The 26,289-nt window shown below is 39.5% G+C and overlaps 1 protein-coding gene across 1 annotated transcript in view; it reads right to left on the bottom strand.

Moving 5' to 3' along the window:
- Positions 1–4,200: 4,200 nt before the first annotated feature.
- fhdc2 (FH2 domain containing 2) overlaps positions 4,201–26,289 on the bottom strand; it is an 88,849-nt gene continuing 66,760 nt past the window's right edge. Inside the window, exons 9-12 of the mRNA XM_043705302.1 lie at positions 22,678–22,748; positions 18,269–18,386; positions 9,515–9,676; positions 4,201–5,430 (exon numbers count right to left, since the gene is read on the bottom strand). Of these exons, the coding sequence (XP_043561237.1) occupies positions 4,201–5,430; positions 9,515–9,676; positions 18,269–18,386; positions 22,678–22,748 (1,581 nt within the window). The remainder of the gene's footprint in view (positions 5,431–9,514; positions 9,677–18,268; positions 18,387–22,677; positions 22,749–26,289) is intronic.

Genomic DNA, 26,289 nt, shown 5'->3' with positions numbered 1-26,289 from the left:
CTCATTGCTCATAATATGGTCTGCTCTACATTGGAGAAATGAAATGCAGACTGGGTGAACTCTTTGTAGAATACCTATGTATTCTAAGTTCAGAATGACCCTGAACTTCCAGTTGCCTGCCACTTCAACACCTCACAGTGTTCTCTGGTCAACATCTCTGCCTCAGGCTTGCTACAGTGCTCCAGCAAAGCTCAGCTCAAGCTAGAAGAATAGCACCTAATTGTCTGCTTGAGGGCACTGCAGCCTTCAGGGTTCAATATTGAGTTAAATATTTTTTGGGCCTGAGTACCTCCTCCCATGTCCTTACCTCAAGCCTCACACGCCAGGCTTTGTCATCACATAGGCTGCTACCACACAGAACCCATTGTCAGCTATAAATAGTTCCCACTAACAGTTATTCATTCTTTCAAACTGACCTTTACCCATTCCTTTGTCTGTCCAACAGTTTTATTTTTATTTTTCTCTCACCTTGGGCTCTATCTCCACTTATTATTTACTTGTTCCCTCTCCGACTTCTGCATAAAAAACAATATTTTCCCAGCTACCATCAGATCTGAAGAAGGGTGACTGGACCTGAAACATTAAATTCACTTTCTCTCCACAGATGCTGCCAGAGCAGCTGAGTTTTTCCAACAAGTTTTGTTTATTTCAGTTTTTTTAATACATCTACATATTGGCCAAGGTGGAATGTAGGTGAGTATTATAATGGAGATTGGATTGGGGAATAGCTTTGCATAGATTGGGTATGTGCATAGATTGGGTATGGGTTTCAAAGTTCACCTCAGGATTGCATACAATTCAAAAGTTGTAAGCAATATGAATTAGATGTAACCAATGGCAAAAAAATAGTGAATTTGCAACAGGGCAGTCTTCGGTTTGTTAGGCTGGAGCAAAAAATAGCTCACCTCTGGTAGAGAAGCAGTCTGACAACATGCAGGCAGTGATAGGATCATGAAAAGTGATGTGTTGTTGCAGCTGACTATCATCTGCATACATGTTGAACTCATCATTGTCTAAAGATTAAGTTGTCAAGGGCCAATATGTAACATTGGAAATTAAGTGGCTAAAGATCAATCTTTGGGACTCTGAATTAACATTGTAGGAATACGAAGAAAAGTCAGATGCTCTGGCTTAGATCAGATAGATAAAAATGGAACCAATTAAGGGCATCCCCACTGGATCCCGACAGTAAAAGGAGGCATTAGAGGATAATGGTGTGTTAATCATGTCAAAGATTGTTGAGAAGTAAATGAGGATAGACATAGCATTCCTGATTACAGTAATAGATGATACTGTTTGCTTTTAGGGTGACCAACTCCTGCAGAAACGTTTAGGAGACACTTTGGCATGCTGTCTGACCTCTAAGACTCAGGACACGGTGCATTGCCGTAGGCCTGTAGGGGTGACTGCTGAGTTGGGATACAGGTCAATTCCTCCAAATACAAGACGGTCTCAATAAAATCTATGACAGTTGTTCACCCTATTTATTCCTTTGCTAAAGGACATTTGGTTGTGTCATCTGCAATAGGGCAAGGGTTAGGAGGATGTTAATTCTTGCACAAGTAAAATAAACAGCAGATTACTGCAAATGACTTAGTTCAGAAATGTTCACAGTGTTTCATGACAAATAATGGATTAAATTTATAAACATCAATAAAGCATTGACTAAATATCTATAATGACCTTTGATCCAGAAAATTTCCAGAAAAGGTATTCTTAGAAAAAAAGTATCTGTGGAATCTCTCATTACTTTTTTTTTTAAAAAAAAAGGACTTATAAGAGTGTGCACCAATTGTAAATGTATCAATTTAATTTCCTTCGACAATAACAAATATTGGTCCATGTCACCTCGTGATTTTTGATTTAGAGGTAGTATCAACAGGAAAGAAGTTGATTTTCCTTTTGGCTTCAAGACAAAAAGAAGGTAGAAGATTACAAATATCTAAAACCTGAAGGCTACAGTTTGGAGAGCTAAAGAGCTAGATATTTTACCATAAATGAAGGGCTTGTACAGCACTGTAATGTCCTATGTTCAATAGTCTAAATGGTCAAACCTACATATTATTAGTTGATTGGTGAAAAGGAACGCGAAAGGCCCACACCATCAGGACAATCAAAGATCCAGGGGAAGAAGGGATTTGTAGAAGGGTCTTCTGCTGTTGATGAATGTTCTGTGAAATTGAGGCGTGAAAGCTATTTTCAGATAGGACTCCTGACCTACCCTGCACAAATAAAGCATATTATGAAACTGGATAGAACATAATGCTGAACATACGAAAGGGAATGCTTATGGTTGTGTCAGACGTATCTTTGTTCAATCAACTATTTGAAGTTAAATTTATATTTTGATTTAAACTATCATTTGCCCATTGGATCAAATAATTTGTCTTGGTTCTGATTCATGTTAAAGATTAAATTACAAAAAGTAATCCTGGTGGTAATTTCTTCATTTGGGGGTGATTTGCTAAATGCAATTAGACTGGATTATGGTTCCTTATAAGAATCATAGCAATAATTTCTTCCAAAAACTTCACCCCTTCTCCTCATGTGTCCACTTTCCTTCAAAAACATCTGCCCAAATGATCCTCTCTGCTATCATTCTGAGTGGTATCAGGTATAGCTATAGAACACTCATTAAACATAAAAGCAAATGCTAGGACTCATTAATAGGTTATTCATAAAAACTGATTTTTAAATTTGAGTAATAAGATATTAATTCTTAATGCAGATTTTTTTCTGAAATTCTTTTAAAGTGCATACTTGAAGATCAAAAGTATCTGAAAAACTCTAGGTTTTAGAGATGTTTGAATTTCCATGTCATAAGTTTGGTTATGCACACAAGAGTTAGCATTTCATGGATACCATTTAAATCACACTGTCACTTCAGTGCCCTTCTTCCGAAGAGCTTTCCCGTCTTCCAAGGAACCTTTCTCCAATCCCAGCAAAAATGAAGACTCTTTTCAATCAGCTCACACATATAGTATCATCTTATTTTCTGTACAGCAGGATTTTTATATTTTCTACTTGAAAAATTCCATAGCACATAATATGTGCCATAATGTCTTAATTTCTCTGCTCCTCCAAATATTCCAGCAAATAATGTTAATTTAGTGAATTCTTGGAATAAAGAAAATTTTACAAAGTTGTTCTTGTGTAAAAGTATATGAACTTCTTTGATTATTACGTTTTTACTAAAATGACTAAATTGTTGCATTGATATATTGCTGCGTACAGCAACATAAATAATTCCCATCAGAACTGCTCAAGCTCTGACTTTCTGATGAACTGCCACAGACCTGAAATATAATTTTATTTTTCTCTCCACAAATGCTGCATGAGCTGCAGCATACTTCCTGTATTTTCTGTTTTTCTTCTACAACTCGATCACAACTAGATAGCAGCTTATAACTGCAACATGTAATCAAAGAGAGGTAGCAGCAATGTGTTGATTATACAGGTTACTGTTGTGTGGACTGGTGTGAATTCAGTGCTAAAACTTGGTGGATGAACACCATTTTGAATTCCACTTCGATGTTTTTTGAAGCAGCTGTGCATTCATCTCTGTCATAATCCAACATTAAAAATTGCTACTCTCAAGAAATGTTGTTGATTAGAGAGCAGTTTGTGCTTAAAGTTGCCTCAAATTTAATCCGTGAGACTTGATGATCCAACAAGTATTGTTGTGCTTAATTTCAGATTTATAAGCTTATAAAGGTGTTAGACCAAGACTTGATCCTGAGAGTCAAAATTTCAAATGAAAACAGGAAGTGCCTGTCAGACTCACTTCCACATGCTCAACCCAAACAACATTTCCCGTATGGCTGAACCATTTAAACACATTTAATCTGTTATTCTAAGATTAGAAAAATATTTACTCAATCCTGATTTTGTACAAAGCAAAAGGAACTGTACAAAAGACTTGTTCACAGTTTCTAAAAAAGGCCTTTCCTTTTTTTGTGTTCTTTTAAATAACAAATCATTTTAATGACTCAGTTTTATTTTATTTCTTTTCTTCATAATATCTAGTAACAAGCAACATTGCACAAAATCTCAGACACACATCACAAATATCCTTTATGTCCAGTCAAAATATTTTGGTGGAGCAAGTTACTCCAAATATTTGGACTGATCAGAAGAAACTGCATAAGGTTGGGTCTCAACACTGCAGCGTATTATTACCATATATGCTGCCTGCTAATATCATCGCCACACTGGTTGCCTGTTCAGTTTTAGAGACCTGGAGCGTTGGCCCATCCCTTTGCTTATTAGTGAATCAGTTTGATGCTTCACCATAGTGTCTGTACCAGGGTTTAGTTTCTTTAATTGCAGAGATTGTTTGGCATAAGGAATCCTGGAGCCTGATGTCCCACTGTCTGATTTGCTTAAACTCTTGGGGCTAGTGGCCTGCTCAGGTACTGTGGGAGTCTGTTTTATCTCTTTTACTTTAGTTACTTGTTTAATACCTGATGTGATAGATTTCCTTTGTCCTGGACTTAGCAAATTCTTACATATTGAAGTTGGCAAGGAAGAGATAGGTTTCTCAGATGTATGTCCTTTATGTAAAGACGATGCTGTTCTCTGGCCTTTCAGACATTGACTTGGCTGGATATTTGTGGAATTGGTACTTGTTTTGTTTTTTCTGTTTGTAATCAAGTTCCCGCTTTCAACTTTGCTTAACTCTGCCGTAGGTTTCTTGGCAAATTGATCCTTCTGATCAACTCTGGTCTTTACACCACCAAACGTCTTTTTAGAAGTTGAAGAAGATAGGTGAAATTGTTTCCTCTTTGTTGCTGCATTTTGCTCCTCCCTCTGCTCTTCTCGATTCCATTTTGAGCAATGACTAGGATGTGACTTTTTCAATGGAAAATTTTCAGAAGACTTTTGGCTTTTGTTTGGAGTTCTGCATTCAACTGTATGTTTCAACTTTGGACATTCTTTGATAAATGGAAGACTTTGTTCAGATTCTCCAAGTTCTTGTGCAGGTTTTACCATTTCTTTGTTAGTCTCAGCTTCCTGGTTGAGAATATTTGCCCCTTTTAGAATAGGATATCCTACTTGCATAATACAGTGACCCAGCTGTTGCTTCAGAACCTTTTCTGACACCTTTCGCAGGAGATTTGCCTGTTCCTTTTCTCTGAAGTCACTACTTAAATCATTTATGTCACAGTCTTGTTCTATCTCAATTATTCCTCCAGAAGGGTATGTTTTCTCTGTGCAATGTTCTTTAGAGAGAGAGTCAGGTTTAAAAGACCTGCGCTCCGATCGCTTCATACTGTGACTCTGTAGATTTCTAGCAAGTGATATCGCCAGGTCATCTTGACCAAGTTCGATTTCAATAGAGGAACAAGTAGCTACCGAGTGCCGCTTCGCCTCCATTTCCTTCTCCCTTTGTTGCTTCTTCAGTTGCTCAATTTCACGAGTTGCATTCTCCTGACAAATAGAGAAACAAGGCTGACTGTTAATACTTGATGGATACACTCATTTTTAATTCACTTTATTCCTTTTTTCTACTTTATTTTAGTACCTCTCTCAATTCTCCCCATTTATTTCAAATCATTCCTAATCTCACCAGCAAACCACTGCAAGAACTTTGGTATCAATCTGGTAGAGGCTCAATTCATCCCTTTTGAACAGATACCACCTGCCCCAAAACTGATCCCAATGGTCCAAGAATCTGAAACCCTCCCTCCTGCAGCATGCCCAAAGTCATACAAAGGTTCTCCCTATTGTGAGATAGTGTTTTATAGGTCTCTTTACTAAACCACTCACAAGCAAACACGCATTCCCTTTTCATTCATTCATAACTCTATTATAAAACGGTTTCATTTATTCATTCATTAATAAAACTGTGGTTTTGCAGTACATTTTACTATTGCAAGGTAGACTAAAATTAAAGCAATACTTCCAAACCGATTACTGCTCCTTCACACCTTCAACCCTATTTACATCAAAAGCTACTTCTGAATAAATCTCAAAACTACTAACCTATTCAGATCAATAGCCGCCCTGCCATCATGTCTCCATGACCTACCCAAAACTACGGAAAAATTATAATATTAATCAACCCTTATCAACTATAACTCAGACATAAATAGATTACAGAACACCAAATGTTTTCCCCAATAAGAATGTACTTGTTAAATACATTTTAACTGGACTGTTATCCCTTTAAGAAACTAACTGTCAAACAGCGCTTAAGTAAAATTTTATGAAATGAATGAAACTCACACCAGCAAATAGTAAACAAATCTCACAACCCAGCTGCAGTAATCAGTTTAATATCCTTTATTCTTTTATTAAGTACAGGTACAATTTCTAACTTATTTAGAGCATATAGGCTTAGTATTTTTTACTAACATTTACTAACTTAAAAGACAAAAGGACTAACTCCTCCTAATTATGCAAGCAGACCAGACAGACAGTCTTAATCCTATCAGGAGTCAGCACTTAACATATTTTAACCCATCTCCTGTCTCCCAGGACAGAAGCCCCTCAAACTTGTGCACTATAGATAAAACAATGTAACATCATAGAAATGGAATTTTAATATTTACAAGAACTATATGTAAAGAGGCTATTGTAAGAACTGTACTTCGGGATTCTATTGCAACCTTGAACTTGTCCTACTGCGGTTGCAGAATAAAAAGGCTATTTTCACCACTCACCGATTTTGGTCGTTATTTGAACACAATCCCACAATATTTTCCTATTTTTATTCGCTTCAGTGGGTGGCACTGAGTGTTAACCCAAGACTAGTAACTTTGAAATTCCACTAAAGGGCCATAGAAATGTCACTCCAAAGATTCCTGCACTGCTGTCTCTTACTACTGCTCCAGATGACAGTCTACCTACTATTCTGAACTCCTTTTGCCTGTGTGGTGACCCGCCACCTTAAGTGTGTAGTCCAGGAAACTTTCAGTCTTCTTGATGTTTTGTACTGACTCCAGCTGCCCCTCAAATTTGGAAACCTTAAGTTCAAATTCAAGTAGCTAGGTACAGTTCGAATGTAAATGAATATCCAGAATTGCTTGAAAAGCACAAATTGATCTCTTTCTTCCTATCCAGGCAATTGATAGTGAAGTCCAAGCTCTCCACGGTTGACATTAGTTCTAACCTATTTCCCAGTTTCCCCACCCTCCCCTAATGCCAACACCCCACAAACCCAGTTAATGCTGGTTCTCCAGCCAGTTTATTGTGTTACCCTGGTTTCTCTTCTCTACCCCTTATATTCCATGGAATCCTTTCCCACTTAAAGTCATTGCTAGCACTTTATTTTCCCTTTGGCATTCACTTAATCCTGATCTGCTCTTCCTTCTCTACCACCAAAAACACCAATCTCAACTTCCAACTACTCTCAAGGAAAATGTTGCTTAGCCTTTACTTCTCTGTTCTTGGCTTATACCTCTTCTACAGTTCCTGAGCTCCATTCTAGAGCTCCTATAGAAAGAGCGTATTGTTCTTTAAATCGACTTTCCTTCACTGCATACTGTGAGCAGGAATTATTTATCTTGGTATAATTCTTATCAATTGTCTGCAGATATAAGTCCAGATTGTAGTAGCAATAAAACTTGGGAAAGAGATTTGGAGCTCATAAACTGCCATATATTGATTTTCATCTGTAAATATGGGAACAGTACTAGTTGGCAAAACATGGATTCAGGGCAATCTTTGCTCCTAATTAAGCATAGCTTGAGTTGAGATATCTTCCATCTTGGCTGATACGCCTCATTTTAAAGGGCATAATTAAACCCAAATTTCACATCAGGGAGATAGGCTAGGGATAAAGTCGGGCTGACTGGAAGAAGATCGGTTGTGGACGTGAGAACAAATGAATGTTGAGGCAACTGCTTAGAAGCCCTGGCTTAGTCTGTGGCTCTTCATCACAATAGTTTTTGAAACCTTTGTGTTTTGAGGCTCTACGGTCATCTACCTCCAAAACAGCCATACCATTTTGGATACTGTTGGGGAGATGGTTCACCAGGGGAAGGCGGCAGCAGCCAGGTTCATGGCACTGCAAAGGAGGGGAGGAAAAAGAGTGGCAGAGCTATAGTGATAGAGGATTGAACTGTAAGGGGAATAGATAGGTTTTTCTGTAGCTGTGAATATTGCCTGCCTGTTGCAAGGGCCAAGGATGTCTTGGAGCGGCTGCAGGACATTCTGGAGGGGAAGGGGGAACAGCCAGCTGTTGTGGTCCATACAGGCACCAATGATATAGGTTAAAAGTGAGATGAGGCCCTACAAGCTGAATTAAGTATATGTATGCATGCTTATATGTAACTTCTATATTATCTAGTTGGTAGTGACAATGTCCCATTTTAAAAAAAAGACATTTTAATGCTTACTTTAAAATAGTGTACGGAAGAATGCCATACCTACATGTGTTTGTTAATATCACCAGTGATTTCCAGGCTCCAGCTATTAAAGTTATGAAGTACGAAAAAGGTAAAGTAATTTAATCAATACTGTTAAGTACAAGACCACGAGTATACTTTGTCGACAATTTTTATCTCATGGAAAAATCATACTGTGGTCTGCTTTCTTTTTATGTACAGTACAAGTTTAGATCCTAAAATTTTAAAACTAGTGGGGCAAAGGAAGATCATTTGTTCATTAAATAGTAATTAGTCCCCAGCGTTGGCACTAATCACTATCATGGAGTCAAAAGTCTGGAACCCAACTTTGTTGGTCTACCTACATTTGGTTCTAGAAAGCAGATCATCATCACATTCTCAACAGCAGTTAAAGATGTGCAATAAATACTGGCATAGCCAGATTCATCCACATCAATTGTGCCGGAAGGCAATGCAATCAGATCAACTTGTTGGAACGAAACCTCTTTGTGTTGGATTAGAAGACGTTCTGCTGCATCTTCTCATTTCTCATGTGGAATGTCAATCCACAGTCTACAAAGCAAGTGACAACCAAAGGAGAAAACTGTCAAAGTATCTTATTTATAAATTAGAGGACGGATGATTTTGTTTAAATGTGTGATCTTTTAAATCCTTTTGTACTTTATTCTTTTGCATACAGTTTACAGTATCCTAGAGAAGACAATTTGTACATGACCTCAGCAGGACCTTTCAGGGACATGTAGCTAAATGGATCATTACTCTCAAGTGATGGCTCAGAATTAGAACTCTCCACAAGGATGCTGTAGATCCCATTAGATCCCCAAAGACACATTTTTAAAAACAAAAAATCCTTGTTCAAGAATGGGAGGGATTGCTGGAAGTTCCAACAGATATAGAGTCATATTGATAAGTAAGTGCTGGAGAAATGCCCATTACGGCACTTGTAACAACCTGATTTATGCAAATACAGTATGATCCTCCTACTGATAGCACAAATTCTAATAGGGCCAACCTTGGAGGGTGCCATCATGTAATCCTGGGGTGTCTCAGTTCACAGAAAAAAACTTGTGTTCAAGAATATTGTTAATGATAAATATTGTCTGGCCTAGACTGCACCAGAAACTAAATCTTGTCCCAAAAATATTTGAAATATTTAGCTTTACCTGAATTGCTTTGAGAAATTTTTCACAGAAACCTTTGAGAACAGTGCAATATTCCTCCAGCTTAAACTTTTCGTCTTCGCAGAAATATTCTACCAAGGACTGTCTCATCCTTTGGAAGAATTCCATTGTTTTCCATATTTCTTTCAGTTTTTCCTTTGCAGTCTATAATGGGAAGAAAATGAAAAATGTACAAAACATAACACAAAACTTCAACATGTTAACTATTTGCAAAGTACAGTTTTTAATATTTTGAACTCATGCATTAACTGGAGCCTCTCCTTTCTTATCCCCTGTAACAAATATACATTAAGTGTATAGTGTCTGCATTCAAATATAAAACAAGTTGAAATTTGATTATTGAAGATGAAGTTACAGAGGAATATTAGTAACTTGAGAATTATGCATTAGCCCACTCTTAACTCACTCAAAATCAATTCAATTACAGAGCTAAACTTTTATTTTACAGCACTCAGACAATTAAAAGTAATTCAATAATCTGAATGAAAATGAAAAACTAACAAGGGTGGAGTCAAAAAACAGAAGGCAAAATTTAAAATAAAGGAGATGCCACTTAAGTCCAAGATGAAGAGAAGTTATTTTACTTATAGGATTGTGAGCTTTTGGAATTCTTTACCACAGAGGGCTGTGGAGGTTCAGTCTCTGAGTATGTTTAAAGTAGAGATTGATAAATTTTGATTGCCAGTGCCGTTCAGTGTAATGGGTATGGAGTGAGTAAAAGGAAATGCAATGTGTGATTCGCCATGATCATATATTAAGTGATGGGAAATGCAAGACAGGCTGAATGGCCTACTCCTGTTCCAATGTTTATCCTCCTAAATCCATTAATCAAAGCATTGTATTGCTTCAGTTGCCTGCCAAATTCAATGCACCACTTTGCTCCTATGCCAATATTTCTATCTCGGGCCTGCAATAGTGCTTCAGCAAAGCTCAATTCAAGCTGAAGGAACAAAACCTAATCTTCTGCTTGGTAACCCTATAGCCTTCAGAACTCAATATTGTGTTTAACAATTTTAGAGCATGACCACCTTCTTCCATGTCCCTTACCTAACCCCTCACCCCAGGTCCTGTTATGATATGCACTATTTTGAATGCAGTCAACCCATTTTCATCTACTCATAGCCTCCATTATCACATAGCTAGCTTCTTTTCTTCCCTAGCTTACTATCAACAATCCCCTTGTCTGCCCACTTTTTTTTACCTCTATCTTTCTCTTGGCTTTGTTTTTACCTATCTGCTCACTCCTCCACCATCCTCACATTCCTCATCATCAACATAAATAATAAATACTACCACTTCCTAGCTATCAACAGTTCTGATAAATGTTCACTGGACATGAAACAATAACTCTGATTTTTCTTCACAGATGCTGCCAGACCTGCTGAGTTTCACCAGTAATTTCTGTGTTTGAACAAAAGCCTCAATTATGAGGAAATAGTAAAGAAATGTAGGCTTTTCAGCCTGAAAAGGAGGATTCTGAGAGTAGAGGTACAAAATGGATTGTGTCTGAATAGGTGTTGCTGCACAATTCCTGATGGTTCATTCCATTGATGGCAATAAAGCTGATCATCAGGCATGACCCACAACAAAATTTCTATCATTAGATCTTTGAGAAATATATAGAATACTCAAGGGAATTGAGAAGATGAGTTTGAAATATTGTCTGAAATTAAATTGTGGAAGGAGGACTCAGCAATGTAAATCCAAATTAGAAAAGAGAAATTCCATATAAAGTGTTAAGAAAAAACTGAATGGACTTCTGGACAAATCAATGATGGCAAGAACCCTGGAATTATTTGAAAAATAAACAGAGGCTACAGGAGAGCGATGGTAAGGTGAGCACAATTGCCTTTTGTTACTCATTTGTGAACTGAGTTCTCAACTATCCTATTCTACACTGATTCCCTCCGTCTACAACAGCCTCATCTCTTTTGAATGACACAAAAAACAGAGTCAAATTTAATCACAAGTAGAGTAATACACAACAGTAGTTAAGATACAACAACTTGAATTTAAGCAAAAGAGTGAGAGAAGAAAGACAGAGAGAGATAGACAGAGATAGAACAAAGAAATCAGGGAATGAGAAACTCCACAGGTATAGGGCCTGCAAGCAAGTAGGATTACAAAATATGCGGATGGTTGAAGTTAGGAGCAACAGAATATGTCTCGAATCATTTTGGCTATTTCTGCATTTACTTTGCCAGGATGATGTGTGCAACCACCAACCCACATTAAAACAGTCCATAGACAGACATGTTCCACCCTCAAAATAAAATTTAGGACCTGAGAACATCAGGACACTCTGGACGACCCCAGCAGCATCATGCCTCAACAGCAATGTGAGAAGCATTGCCTCATGAAATTCAATATCAATGATTCATAGAGTCATAGAGATGTACAGCATGGAAACAGACCCTTTGGTCCATGCCGATCAGATATCCCAATCCAATCTAGTCCCACCTGCCAGCACCCGGCCCATATCCCTCCAAACCCTTCCTATTCATATACCTATCCAAATGCCTCTTAAATGTTGCAATTGTACCAGCCTCCACACTTCCTCTGGCAGCTCATTCCATACCCATACCACCGTCTGTGTGCAAAAGTTGCCCCTTAGGTCTCTTTTATATCTTTCCCCTCTCACCCTAAACCTATGCCCTCTAGTTCTCGACTCCCCCACCCCAGGGAAAAGACTTTGCCTATTTACCCTATCCATGCCCCTCATAGTTTTGTAAACCTCTATAAGGTCACCCCTCAGCCTCCGACGCTCCAGGGGAATACAGGCCCAGCCTGTTCAGCTTCTCCGTGTAGCTCAAATCCTCCAACCCTGGCAACATCCTTGTAAATCTTTTCTGAACCCTTTCAAGTTTCACAACATCTTTCCAATAGGAAGGAGACCAGAATTGCGCGCAATATTCCAACTATGGCCTAACCAATATTCTGTACAGCCGCAACATAACCTCCCAACTCCTGTACTCAATACTCTGACCAATAAAAGAAAGCATACCAAATGCCTTGGGACTCAAGGATTGTGAAGAAAAACCTACATAATCAGTGCCTCACAGCCAACTTGGTGATAATCAACAAACAGGAACCACAGAATGCTTATGGTGTTTTGTCTGTTTTTAAATCAGTATTAAGCAGCAATTATAGAGTCACAGAGTTGTACAGCATATAAATAGCGTCTTCGGTCCAACTTGTCCATTCCAACCATATATCCTAAATTAATCTGGTCCCATTTGCCAGCATTTGGCCCATACCCCTTTAAACCTTTTCTATTCATGTACCCATCCAGATGTATTTTAAATGCTGCAATTGTACCATCCTGCACCACTTCCACTGGCAGTTCATTTCAGACAGGCACCACCTTCTGCGTGAAAAAGTCGCCCTTTTAAATTTTTTCCTTCACAACTTAAACCTATGACCTCTAGTTTTGGACTCACCTACTCTGGGAAAAATACTTCAGCTACACACCCTATCCATGCCCTTCATGATTTTATGAACTTCTATAAGGTCACCTCTCAGCCTCCAGTACTCCAGGGAAAATAGCCCCAGCCTAATTAGCCTTTTGCAAGAGTTCAAATCCTCCAACCTGGAAACATCCTTATTAATCTTTTCTGAACCCTTTCAAGTTTAACAACATCTGTCTGATAGGAGGGAGACCAGAATTAAATGCAGCATTCCAAAAGTGGCCTAATCAATGTCCTGTACAGTCATAACATGACATCCCAACTCCTATCATCCATATGTTGACTACTAAAGGCATACATACTAAATACCTTCTTCACTCACCTGTCTACCTGTGATTCCACCTTCAAGGAACTATGCACCTGTACTCCAAGGTCTATTTGGCAACATTACCCAGGACCCTACCATTAAATGTATAAATCCTGCCCTGACTTGCCTTGCCAAAATGCAGCACCTCACATTTATCTAAATTAAACTCCATTTGCCACTCCTCAGCCCATTGGCCCATCTGATTAAGGTCCATTTGTCCTCTGAGATAACCTTCTTCATTATCCACTACACCATCAATTTAGGTATAATCTGCAAACTTGCGAACCATTTCTCCTACATTTGTATCCAAATCATTTATATAAATGACAATAAGCAGAAAACCCAGCAACAATCCTTGTGGCACAATGCTGGTCACAGGCCTCCCATCTGAAGAACAACCCTCCACCACCACCCACCTTCAAACCAATTTTGTATCTAAATGGCTAGCTCTCCCTGGATTCTATGTGACCTAATCTTGCTAAACATTTAATCATGTGGAACCTTATCAAATGCCTAGCTGAAGTCCATATAGACAATATGCACAGCTCTGGCTTCATCAGTTTTCTTTGTCACTTCTTCAAAAAAACTCAATCAAGTTAGCAAGACACAATTTTCCACACACAAAGCCACACTGACTATCCCTATTCAGACCTTGCCTTTCCAGATACATTTAAATCCAGTCTCTTAGAATCTCCTCCAACAACTTTGTGGCGGCACGGTGGCACAGTGGTTAGCACTGCTGCCTCACAGCGCCAGAGACCCGGGTTCAATTCCCGCCTCAGGCGACTGACTGTGTGGAGTTTGCACGTTCTCCCCGTGTCTGCGTGGGTTTCCTCCGGGTGCTCCGGTTTCCTCCCACAGTCCAAAGATGTGCAGGTCAGGTGAATTGGCCATGCTAAATTGCCCGTAGTGTTAGGTAATGGGTAAATGTAGGGGTATGGGTGAGTTGTGCTTCGGCGGGTCGGTGTGGACTTGTTGGGCCGAAGGGCCTGTTTCCACACTGTAATCTAATCTAATCTAATCTAATCTAATTTACCCACCACTGACATCAGACTCACCCGTCTATAGTTCCCTGACTTTTTCTTACCATCTTTCTCCAATAATGGCACCACATCAGCTACCCTCCATCTTCCAGCACCTCAACCGTGGCTATCAATGATACAAATATCTCAGCGAGGGGCCCAGTAATCATTTTCCTAGCTTCCCACAAAGTTCGAGGATACACCTGATCAGGTCTCGAGGATTTATCCACCTTTGTGTCTTGAGACATCCAGTACCTCCAGCTTTGTAATATGGAAGCTTTTCAAGATAACACTAATGTTTTCCTCCAAGTTCTCTTGCTTCCTTATGCTTCTCCACAATAAATACTGACACAAAATATTTATTTAATATCTCACACATTTTTTGCGATTCTACAAATGGACGGCCTTGCTGATCTTTAAGGGGCCTTATTCTCTCCCTACTGACTGTTTTGCCCTTAACATACTTGTAGAATCTCTTAGGATTCTCCTTAACCCTATTTGCCAAATATGTCTCATGTTCTCTTTTTGCCCTCCTGAGTTCCCTTTGGAGCGTACTCCTACTGCCCTTATATTCCGAGAGATTCACAATCCCAGCTGTCCATACCTGCTGTCTGCCTCCTTTTTCTTGACCAAAGCCTCAATTTCTCAAGCCATCTTGCATTCCCTACACCTACTAGCCTTGCCTTTCACATTAATAGGAACATACTGCCTCTGGACTCTCATCTCGTTTTTGAAGGCATCTCACTTTTGAACTGTCCCCTTACCTGTGAACAGCCTCTCCCAATCAGTTTTTGAAAGTACTTGCTTAATACTGTCAAAATTGACCTTACTTCAATTTTTATCTTTAACTTTTAGATAAGGTCTATCCTTTTCCATAACTATCTTGAAACTAACAGAATTATCATCACTGGCCCCAAAGTACTTCCTCACTGACACTTCAATCATTGTGAGAAAACAATTTATTCTCCACTAGGAAACATCAAGACTGATTTGGCCAGAACTGTCAGGAGATCTTGGATTTACTAAATCACAAATGTAAGGCATTCCTGAACTGGAAACACTGCCAATACTTAATTGAGGGAAAGAAAGCAGATCTACAAACAAATTAAGCCCGATGTCCAATACAAAATCTGTGACCTAAAGAATGGGGCTGGCTAGAAAGAATGCAGGAAATCCGGCAAATCAACTAGCAGCCGTTACATGTGTGAATTTATCAGCAAAGTCAAAACATTTATGGCCCAAGCATCCAAAAAGCTATCCCACTGTCTGCCAAGAACAAATTGGCACTCACCAAGGGCAGAGAGGCCATCAACATTGCTGAAAGAAGCACTTCAGAAGCCTGAGAGTTCTCTTACTCAATTTAGGTCGAGTGGGACTTTTTTGCTGTCTTGGGTCCACACACCGGCAGCAACTACAATGGCTTGCCAGCCTGATTTCTGAAGCAAATTTTAACCGTTTGGCCAAGGTTTGGTTTTGCTTTGGGTTTTGTAGTGTGCTGATGTAGAGTTCCTCTGTTCAGGATATGTCCTGAGTGAGACTATGCAATTGCCTTCACTCAAGTAGTATTCCCCAAGCTCAGTCAGACTGGTAAGGTTGTCTATTTGCATCAGAATACCCTGCAACTCAGAAGCTCTACTTGCTGCATTTTCCAACAATAAAGCCAGTTGTAATGCCTGTTTGAAGTCCAGTTGGGCTTCATTTAGTAGGCACCTCTGCATGGTCACATCATTAATTCCCCATGCTAAACAGTCTCTCAGCATTTCAGTAAGGATTAAACCAAAGTCACATGCCTCTGCCAGGTGTCTTCATCTCGTCAAAAATCCTGATACAATTCTCCTGGTTCTTGAATTGTCAAGTAAAACTGATAGCATCTTAGATTTAGAGGAAGCTTGAGGGCTGGCAGAAACAGCAGTTCAAACTTTGAAAGCAGGCTTAAAGAAACAGCCTAACCTTTCACGAGATGCTAATCTGTTCCAGTTCCTATTTGGTCATAGGACTACCCTCATGCAACTACCCTCATGCAGAGTTGCTAAAGGGGAGAAGACTCCATATCAGGTTATATCTGATCTTCCCAGACCTGAGAGGGTGGCGAAAATGCATCAGGCACTCCAATGCCAGACACTAGACTCCACTAAGGGAAACAGCTTACTTGAGGTGATGAAGCTTGTTGTAGGAACTATGGGAATGGCCCTGAATCGATAAGAGGTCAACGTGAGGTCAGGTCCAGCAATATATAAAGTTCGAGTAGATGCCATGTCCTGAACAAACATGTGGACCACCTTAAAGTTGCAAATGTTCAGAGAACAAAACATGCTTGGCTCCTTGACTGCCTTTCCGACTGTCCCAGAACCTATGAGCATTCCCTCTCCATAAAGTGTTGAAGGCATTTCGGAATCTGAAATGGACACAGCGGATGTTGCCGCCTCGATGTCTTTGCCACCTGAAGAGGAGAATGAATTTCTCCTGAGACACTTTAGGCACGGGAGGCGAACTACTGTGTATTACACATTACCGTGTTAGAGGCAGAGCTGGAGGAAACAGACCCAATGCTAAAATTCCCCAGGAGGAGCTATAAAAAAACTAGAACTAGCCTATGTCCTGGATGGGATGCAGTGCATGTAACGAGGTCAGCCAGATGGACCTCATAAAATATGAGTTCCCTGATTGGGGCTGTTAATCTGGCCCAATCAGGGAGCCTTGGCTGGCAGATATAAAAACAAGTAGCCAGAAGGCGGGTAACGTCCTCAGTGCTGTCACCCTGGGCAGGTACCAGGGCGGGCTGCCCCAGAGGCGGTCGAAAGGTGCTGAGAGTGGTTCGTGAAGCCGGAAGGTGGGTAAGCCATCCTGATTGCTGTCACCCCGGGTGGGTACAGGGGCGGGCTGTCCTAGAGATGGTTGAAAGGTGTGTCAGGGCGGATCGAGAACCGGAAGGGGCATGAGGTGGACCAAGAGCCGGAAGGTACATAGGGGCGGGCTGCCTTAGAATGGTAGGAAGGTGGGAGGGACGGGGGCTTGCTGGGTCTGTATTGTATGCATTTTTTTTAATGTAACTGGATTAGCTTTTTATGTACAAATGTCATTGTCGCTGTCTTGACATATATGAAACTGAGATTTGAGGTTTGTCCTCATCTCTCTGTAAACTGGTTGAACGGTAGGGTTTGGGGCCTGGCTTTGCTGCTGCTCTCCCTTGTAAAATTGCTGTTGTATACAGCTGTAAATGTTAACTTTTCTTTGTAAACTGTTTTGTAATTTGTTTAATAAAAAAAATTATAAACAGGAAAAAAAAATAAAAACGAGTGTCAGAGGCTCTGTTCACTCAGAGCAGGCTCAGAGGAAGCTGGATCAGTGTCAAGAACTCTCCACATGTAAATGAAGGATAACTTGGTGACAGGATACTGGCCTCTGTGGAGTTATTTCAATAACATTACTTTCTCACAGTAAATTGGTTGATTTTTAATGGTCTGAAGGTAAGGATTAGCAATGAATATAGGCCACATGCCAAGAACAAATGCAAGAGAAAAAGAAAATCCATAACTATATAGCTGGGTAATATTTGTCCAGAATCTGTGTCCAAATTGTCACAGATCTCTCAGACCCATTAGAACAGGTTGAAATTGTTATGCTGCTGAATTTAATGGCAGAAATGAACTTGTGAACATGGATTGCTTACAGACTCAAGAATGTCTTCAGATTCTGTTCAAATATAAACACAATAGAACCGAGAAAGGATAGCAAACACAGAAGTGCGTCTCTCTGCCAAAGGTAACACCTTCATAATCTTAAATGTTTTATTCATTACATATCAGAGTTTGGAAAGGAGGCATCTGTGCTCTCCAATTTGAACTATCTTCTGTTTTCAATATCAACAATCGTTATGGGAATGAGTGATACAGCTACAGCATTTATATCAGGTTATATTAAAATCCTTAACCAATCTTACTTGTAGAAAGGGAGCTATCTGTGCTTCAAGCTCTGAATCTTCATTTAAATCTGTCTGCAGAGAGGCAACTCTTTCTGACAGCTTATTTAGTTCCTCCTGTATACCATCTTCAGATAACCTGAGAGACCAAAGAGTCAGAAATTAGTTGATGAATGTCATTGATTCTCCTTCGATCCAAACTTTAATGGTGCAATGCATCATGTCAATCAATCCTGTAGTATCTTTCAGTCAAAGACTATATTAAATATCTACATATTAATTATCATTTAAATTGTACCACCATATCTTTTAAAACATAAGTGTTTTACAGAGCTTCAAATTTTAGTCAGTTTTGACAGCTAACCAGTTACATCACCTCAATAATCATATCTGCAATCACCAAACCAGTTCAAACCTGAATATAAATGATCTTCGTTCCTTTCTTCCTGATAATCACTTTATGGAATTCATAGTCATAATGTATGGCTGTAGTTTCCTCTTTTTTTAATTTAATGAGGACTAAAAATGTAGAGAAGCTTTTTTTTTAAATATGGGCATATAATTTCATTAAAGCAGAACCAATGGTGAAACATTACACTCCGACAATGGGGATTATTTAATGCTTCTTAATCCAGCATAATGTAAAAATTAATAAATCAAACTGTGAATTGCATGACTTAGCATGACGGATGGTCAAATTGAACCAGAACACTGATTAAATTCCATTTTATCAACAAGATTGCAAACTGAGAGACAAAAAATAGAGCTTGAGAAGGTCCATGATGTTCTCCAGGGGTCAGCACTAGGACCATTGCTTTTCTTGACATAAATTAATTTATACATAATAATAAACTTCAAAGTATTGTGAATGCCGAAGTGGAAGCATGGGAAATTGTCTCTCAAACTTGATTGAGTTTTTTGAAGAAGTAACAAAGAGGATTGATGAGGGCAGAGCAGTAGATGTGATCTATATGGACTTCAGTAAGGCATTCGACAAGGTTCTCCATGGGAGACTGGTTAGCAAGGTTAGAACTCACAGTATACAGGGAGAACTAGCCATTTGGATACAGAACTGGCTCAAAGGTAGAAGACAGAGGGTGGTGGTGGAGGGTTGTTTTTCAGACTGGAGGCCTGTGACCAGTGGAGTGCCACAAGGATCAGTCCTCTACTTTTTGTCATTTATATAAATGATTTGGATGTGAGCATAAGAGCTACAGTTAGTAAGTTTGCAGATAACACCAAAATTGGAGGTATAATGGACAGCGAAGAAGGTTACCTAAGATGACAACAGGATCTTGATCAGATGGGCCATTGGGCTGAGACGTGGCAGATGGAGTTTAATTCAGATAAATGCGAGGTGCTGCATTTTGGGAAAGCAAATCTTAGCAGGACTTATACACTTAATGGTAAGTTCGTAGGGAGTGTTGCTGAACAAAGAGACCTTGGAGTGCAGGTTCATAGCTCCTTGAAAGTGGAGTCGCAGGTAGATAGGATAGTGAAGGCGGCGTTTGGTATGCTTTCCTTTATTGGTCAGAGTATTGAGTACAGGAATTGGGAGGTCATGTTGCGTCTGTACAGGACATTGGTTAGGCCACTATTGGAATATTGCGCACAATTCTGGTCTCCTTCCTATTGGAAAGATGTGAAACTTGAAAGGGTTCAGAAAAGATTTACAAGGATGTTGCCAGGTTTGGAGGATTTGAGCTATAGGGAAAGGCTGAACAGGCTGGGGCTGTTTTTCCTGGACTGTTGGAGGCTGAGGGGTGACCTTATAGAGGTTTACAAAATTATGAGGGGCATGGGTAGGATAAATAGACAAAGTCTTTTCCCTGGGCTGGGGAGTCCAGAATTAGAGGGCATAGGTTTAGGGTGAGAGGGAAAAGATATATAAGGGACCTAAGGGGCAACCTTTTCAAGCAAGGGTGGTACGTGTATGGAATGAGCTGCCAGAGGATGTGGTGGAGGCTGGTACAATTGCAACATTCAAAAGGCATTTGGGTGGGTATATGAATAGGAAGGGTTTGGAGGGATATGGGCCGGGTGCTGGCAGGTGGGAGTAGATTGGGTTGGAATATCTGGTCGGCATGGAAAGGATGGACTGAAGGGTATGTTACCATGCTGTACATTTCTGTCACTCTAAACTTTCATTAAGAGGAATTTGAAAAGCCAGTAGAAGGGCATGTGGCAAATGAAATTTAACACAGAGAAATGTCAGGTGATACATTTTGGTATATAAGGGGGAATAAAGAGAGTCAATGTAAACTACAAGGTATAATCCTAAAAGGGATGTAAAAGCTGAAAGACCCGGGTTATATATGGACTGTTGAAGACGAAGAAAATGGTTAATAGAGTATACAGATCTTAGGCTTTACAATATAAGGATTGGTGCTCAGTCCACTGCTTTTTGACAGATATGCAGATGATTTGGATGTGAATATAGGAGGAATGGTCAGTACGTTTGTGGATGACATGTAAAATTGGTGATGTAGTGGACAGTGACAAAGGTTATCTCGGAGGACAAATATACCTTGATCGGATAAGCCAATGGCTTGAAGAATGGCAAATGGAGTTTAATTTAGCTAAATGTCAGCTGTGTATTTTCGTAAGGCAAACCAGGCAAGACGTACACACTTAGTGGTAGGTTCCTGGGAGTCCTAATTCCCAGGCTGCACCATGTCCTCCAAACTCCAAGATGCAATGCACTGACCAATAGTTTCTCTCTATCTACTCTGTCTAGTTCTCTTAAAATATGGAAAACCTCTGATATAGATTTCCTCTCATCCTTCAACATGGAGAACAGCTCCAGCTTCTCCAATCTATCCCCATATCTGAAATCCATTGCCAGTAAAATTATTGTCCTAATTCTCTGAAGCCTTCAAGTCTTTCTTAAAGCATGCTGCCCAACATTTCACAGTATATTTCAAGAAAGTTCAAATTAGTTGATCATAATGATTCATTATAACTTCTTCATTCTTGAATGCAATGCTTATAAAATCATAGTCATAAGATTTTATAGCACGGAAACAGACCCTTTGGTCTAACTCATCAATGCCGACACACAATGCCTGTCTGGAATTAGCTGCCAGTGGAAATAGTGGAGACCAGTACAATTACAACATTTAAAAGCATCATGATGGGTACATGAATAGCAAGGGTTTAGAGGGATATGGGCCAAATGCTGGCAAATGGGACTGCATTAATTTAGGATATCTGGTCGGCATTGATGAGTTAGACCAAAGGGTCTGTTTCCGTGCTATAAAATCTTATGACTATGATTTTATAAGCATTGCATTCAAGAATGAAGAAGTTATAATGAATCATTATGATCAACTAATTTGAACTTTCTTGAAATATACTGTGAAATGTTGGGCAGCATGCTTTAAGAAAGACTTGAAGGCTTCAGAGAATTAGGACAATAATTTTACTGGCAATGGATTTCAGATATGGGGATAGATTGGAGAAGCTGGAGCTGTTCTCCATGTTGAAGGATGAGAGGAAATCTATATCAGAGGTTTTCCATATTTTAAGAGAACTAGACAGAGTAGATAGAGAGAAACTATTGGTCAGTGCATTGCATCTCGGAGTTTGGAGGACATGGTGCAGCTATACGGGACATTGGTTAGGCAACTTTTGGAATACTGCACTCAATTCTGGTATCTCTGCTTGAGGAAGGATGTTGTGAAATCTGAAAAAGTTCAAAAACGATATACAAGGATGTTCTCAGGGTTGGAAAGTTTGAGCTATAGGGAGAGACTGAATAGACTGGAGCTCTGTGGCTCTATGACTTTCAGAAACTTTTTTTTAACATAGTGAGTGGTTAGGATCTGGGAATACTACCCCGAGGGTAGTGGTGACATAATTAATTATGCTTTTCAAAGGGAAAGTTAATAAGCAGCTGAAGACAAATAATTTGCAGGTCCACACAAAAATGGCAGTGAAGTAAGGTTAATTGTCTGCAACAACAATTCAATCAGTGAGGACTGGCTGGGCTGAAACACCTCCCTCTGTGCTGTGACCATTCAGTTTGTTGCAGTAAACTTATTCTAAGAGTTGCTCTGAAGAAACTTGGAGAAGATGCTGTTATGCTACATCCCTGAATATCTAAAGCAGACAACAATTGTGATATTATGTTACACAAAGACTCAACAGACTTCCTGAAATCTTGTCATAACGGCAACACATTGTGTGATACAACAAACAGCATGCATACCATTCATATTCACATAAATGCCCGTTTGTTGTTAATAAATGTAAGGTCTTTCTTACTGCAAAGTAGGAACAAAACGTCCTTTACAGTCTTGAAGATTATTAGTAACTGTTAAAATATATGTTGGCATAATCAGATGTTTGCAAGTACGTAGTAATTAAGACTGATGTCATATTTGTAGAACATTGTACAGGATAGAATGGGAGAAATCATATTATCCTACCTGGCAGCTGCTCCAATGTGTTCTAGTTTATCTGGGAAGGAAAGAAGCTTTTGGTCCATTTTTTCTGCTTCCTATTAATAAAATAAATACTAGTTTCAGCTAGTTAAATAAATTAGTTGTAACAGGTTTACTCCAGGACAAATCTCAAATGTACCAGTGACCAAACGGCACATTCCTTCAGAAAAATGCCACACATAAAGTGCTCATAAAGTTAATCAGTAAATTAATAAGTGGAGACAAATGATATTCAAATCTAATAAAAGGTTGACATTTCAGATTTGCTATATCATGTAAAATCTAGTAGCTGCTTACTATACATTACTTGGATTATTGCTCTTCAAAATAATTGGTAGGTTATGTATTTTATCACATACGTATAAGGAGTCTTTTTCACTGACATGAATTAACTTATCATCATCAATATTTGGATCATAGTATGGGATTGAGGATAGGAAAGCCTTCATTAAGAACTAAGTGTGGAGGAATATTGTAGCGGCAACTGAAGATGAGATGCCATGAAAGCAAAGCCTGATAACATTTGTCATTGGGGTATGAAGGGCAAAAAACACCAAACTTAAATTTTAAAGTTTATTGTCAACTCTGTTAAATACCTCTTGAGGAGACAAAAATGCCTAACTTGTGAAGTGCAAATTATTTATGATAGGTGCTAACAATACCAATAATATATCATTACAACAAAGCCTTTAAATTCTCAGGTCTTAACCTAACATTCTGAAAAAGGAAACCTTTCAGTTAGATGTTAGAGTCAATCAAGTTTATGCATCATCAAAGGGAATTTAAAAATGTAAACAAAAAGACCTGTAACAACGACGAGAGAAAAGTGGCCACTTGGACGACAATGCTTCCAGAGATTTTATTTCTATTTCATAAAATAATGTGGAAAATTGAAAAATATTATTTTTGGACAACTATTCCACGGCTAAACATTGCCAAATGACATGAACTTTCACGGAAGCCTTTCCGAGTGCCCAGCACTGTAATTAATTTCAGAAAAAGGGTCATGTATTTATGATAACATCTTGCAATAGCACAGTTCAAACTTTAAAGCATATTTCTTCAGCATGAGCAAGACAATGACAACTGATTTTGGTCAATTATGAGTTTTTTGTCAGTTTTAGCTGCAATTGAATATCGTTGGGAGGGCAATAAATTATTTTTATTGATAGATGCAAAGTCTATAAAATATTCCCAATATAGCCAATTAAGAAGTTCACTGACATAAATTTATACAGATTAAAAGTTGTCAGCATTCCAAATAAACATGCTCACATGCCTTTTTACACTTCTGAATTGTTTCCTCCCCTCACTGACACACTTCTCTGTTTGACTTCTTGCAATTTTTCCTGGAACTGGAATAGGATTTAGGTTTAACAAGTTTAAAATACATGCATTTTTGAGCAACAGTGTTTCAGTTTTTTCTGTATCTTTCAGAATCCAGCAGTACCACAATGTGTATGTTACAAGTACAGTACTGCATTTAGTATGCACTCCATTTCGCACAATATGTCACAATTTTGTCAAATCTGGTGGTTGTATCTGAGTATGACATTTGGAATCATTTCCAAGTTAAACTGTAAGGCACATAAATGTTTTGAGACTTACTCACAAGCTTCCCAATGCTTTGTAGCATTGCTCTGCTCCATATTCCACCTTCCAGCTCCAATCATAGCCAGTTCCTCTGTATGTTATATACAGTGAAGCCCGTTTTATTCAGATGAACATTTTATGGCAATTATTTAATTATTTATTTGAGAATATTTAATTCCATATATACACCAAAAAATTGAAGAATCGCGGAAGCTTTATTTAGTGGACTCCAGAGATAAGGATTTAGAACACCAACTGGAGGAAGGACTGAGGGTTGCAAGAGTGCAGAATGTAGTCTGGGTGGAGGATTTCAATGTCCATTAGCAGGCATTGGACGTGGCAGCAACACAACTGATCGAGCTGGTTGGGTCCTGAAGGACACAGCTACTAGACTGGCTGTGTGGCAGGTGGTGAGGGAACTAACAAGAGGGAAAAACATACATGACCTCATTCCCATCAATCTGCCTGCCACAGATGTGTCTGTCCATGATAGTACTGTAAGAATAACCATGGCACAATCCTGGATCAAAATCCTGGAATCCCCTCCACAATGGCATTGTGAGTCTACCTATAGCACACGGACGGCAGAGGCTGAGAAAGCAGCTCACCACTACCTTTTCAAGGGCAACTACAAATGGGCAATCAATGTTAGCCCAGCCAATGACAGACACATACCATGAATAAATAATTAAATAACACTGGCATGACTCTGTAGCTGATTGAGGAAGAAATATCCCAGGTTACAGGATTGCTGTTAAGACCACCGGCCACAGTACCCATTGCGCTCCCACATTCTATCATCTCCCACTTTTATATACTTTCACACCACGGTGGCTCAGTGGTTAGCACTGCTGCCTCACAGCGCCAGGGTCCCAAGTTTGATTCCAGCCTCAGGCGACTGTGTGGAGTTTCCACATTCTCCCTGTATCTGTGTGGGTTTCCTCCGGGTGCTCCAGTTTCCTCCCACAATCCAAAGATGTGCAGGTTAGGTGAATTGGCCATGCTAAATTGCCCATAGTGTTAGATGCATTAGTCAGAGGGAAATGGGTCTGGGTGGGTTACTCTTTGGAGGGTCGATGTGGACTTATTGGGCTGAAGGGCCTGTTTCTACACTGTAGGGAATATACATATATATACCTGCACTAGGAGTCAATATTTTGGTTTTAAAATTCTCATTCTGGTTTTCAAACTCTTCTGTGGCTTTGCCCCTCTCAAACTATAATCTCCCTCAGTGGCACAACCTTTTGCAATTTGGTATGCCTGTAATTCTGGACTCTGGACACCCACAGTTTCAGTCACTTATGTGTGAATTGGGTCTCTTAACAATTATTGTGCCCTCTTCATCCCCAGCATGCTATCTCCAATCCTCACAGTTGACTTCCCTCATATCCCCAATACAGCAGTGGCCCCTGACACTCCCCACTTGACTGTCAGTGAACTGAATCCCTGGACTGACCATGATGTAACCTCTAGCCAACGTGGAAAGACAGCCCTGATTGGTGAGTGACCTGACCTTTGACTGATTACTGTGCAGCACCCCAACTGATTTATTATGAATTCCTGACTAATTGAAATGGGCCTGCGGGACTGACTACGGCCCACTCCCTGGACTGAAGAGATACAGACCCCCTGAAAATGGATACCCCAAAGAGTCAATTAACTATTTCAAGTCCTTGAACTGATCTCAGACAATGCCTTTGTCCTATTATGCCCATAATCACTGACTGAAAACAGTCTGTATTGACCTGACTGAAGACTGCTTTCCATAGACTTTTAGACATGGTCATACTGTTGTTGAAGCACGTACAATGTGTTTGCTGTGTAAACTGGCAGCATGGCATGTAGATGTAACATTGACATCGCATGGTGCAATACAGCAACATATCCATCACTTGACTGATCATTGCTGGCAATCATGACAAGCTGCTTTATGTTATGACTGCACTAAAAGGGAAGGCAAGACAGAAGTACCATCAGTGTGTAAGTTCTGAATGAGACGGCAAA

This window comes from Chiloscyllium plagiosum, chromosome 15 (assembly GCF_004010195.1).
Source record: "Chiloscyllium plagiosum isolate BGI_BamShark_2017 chromosome 15, ASM401019v2, whole genome shotgun sequence".
Classification (NCBI taxonomy): domain Eukaryota; kingdom Metazoa; phylum Chordata; class Chondrichthyes; order Orectolobiformes; family Hemiscylliidae; genus Chiloscyllium; species Chiloscyllium plagiosum.
Note: the sequence above shows the minus strand (reverse complement) of the source record. Positions and strands in the feature narration are given on the sequence as shown.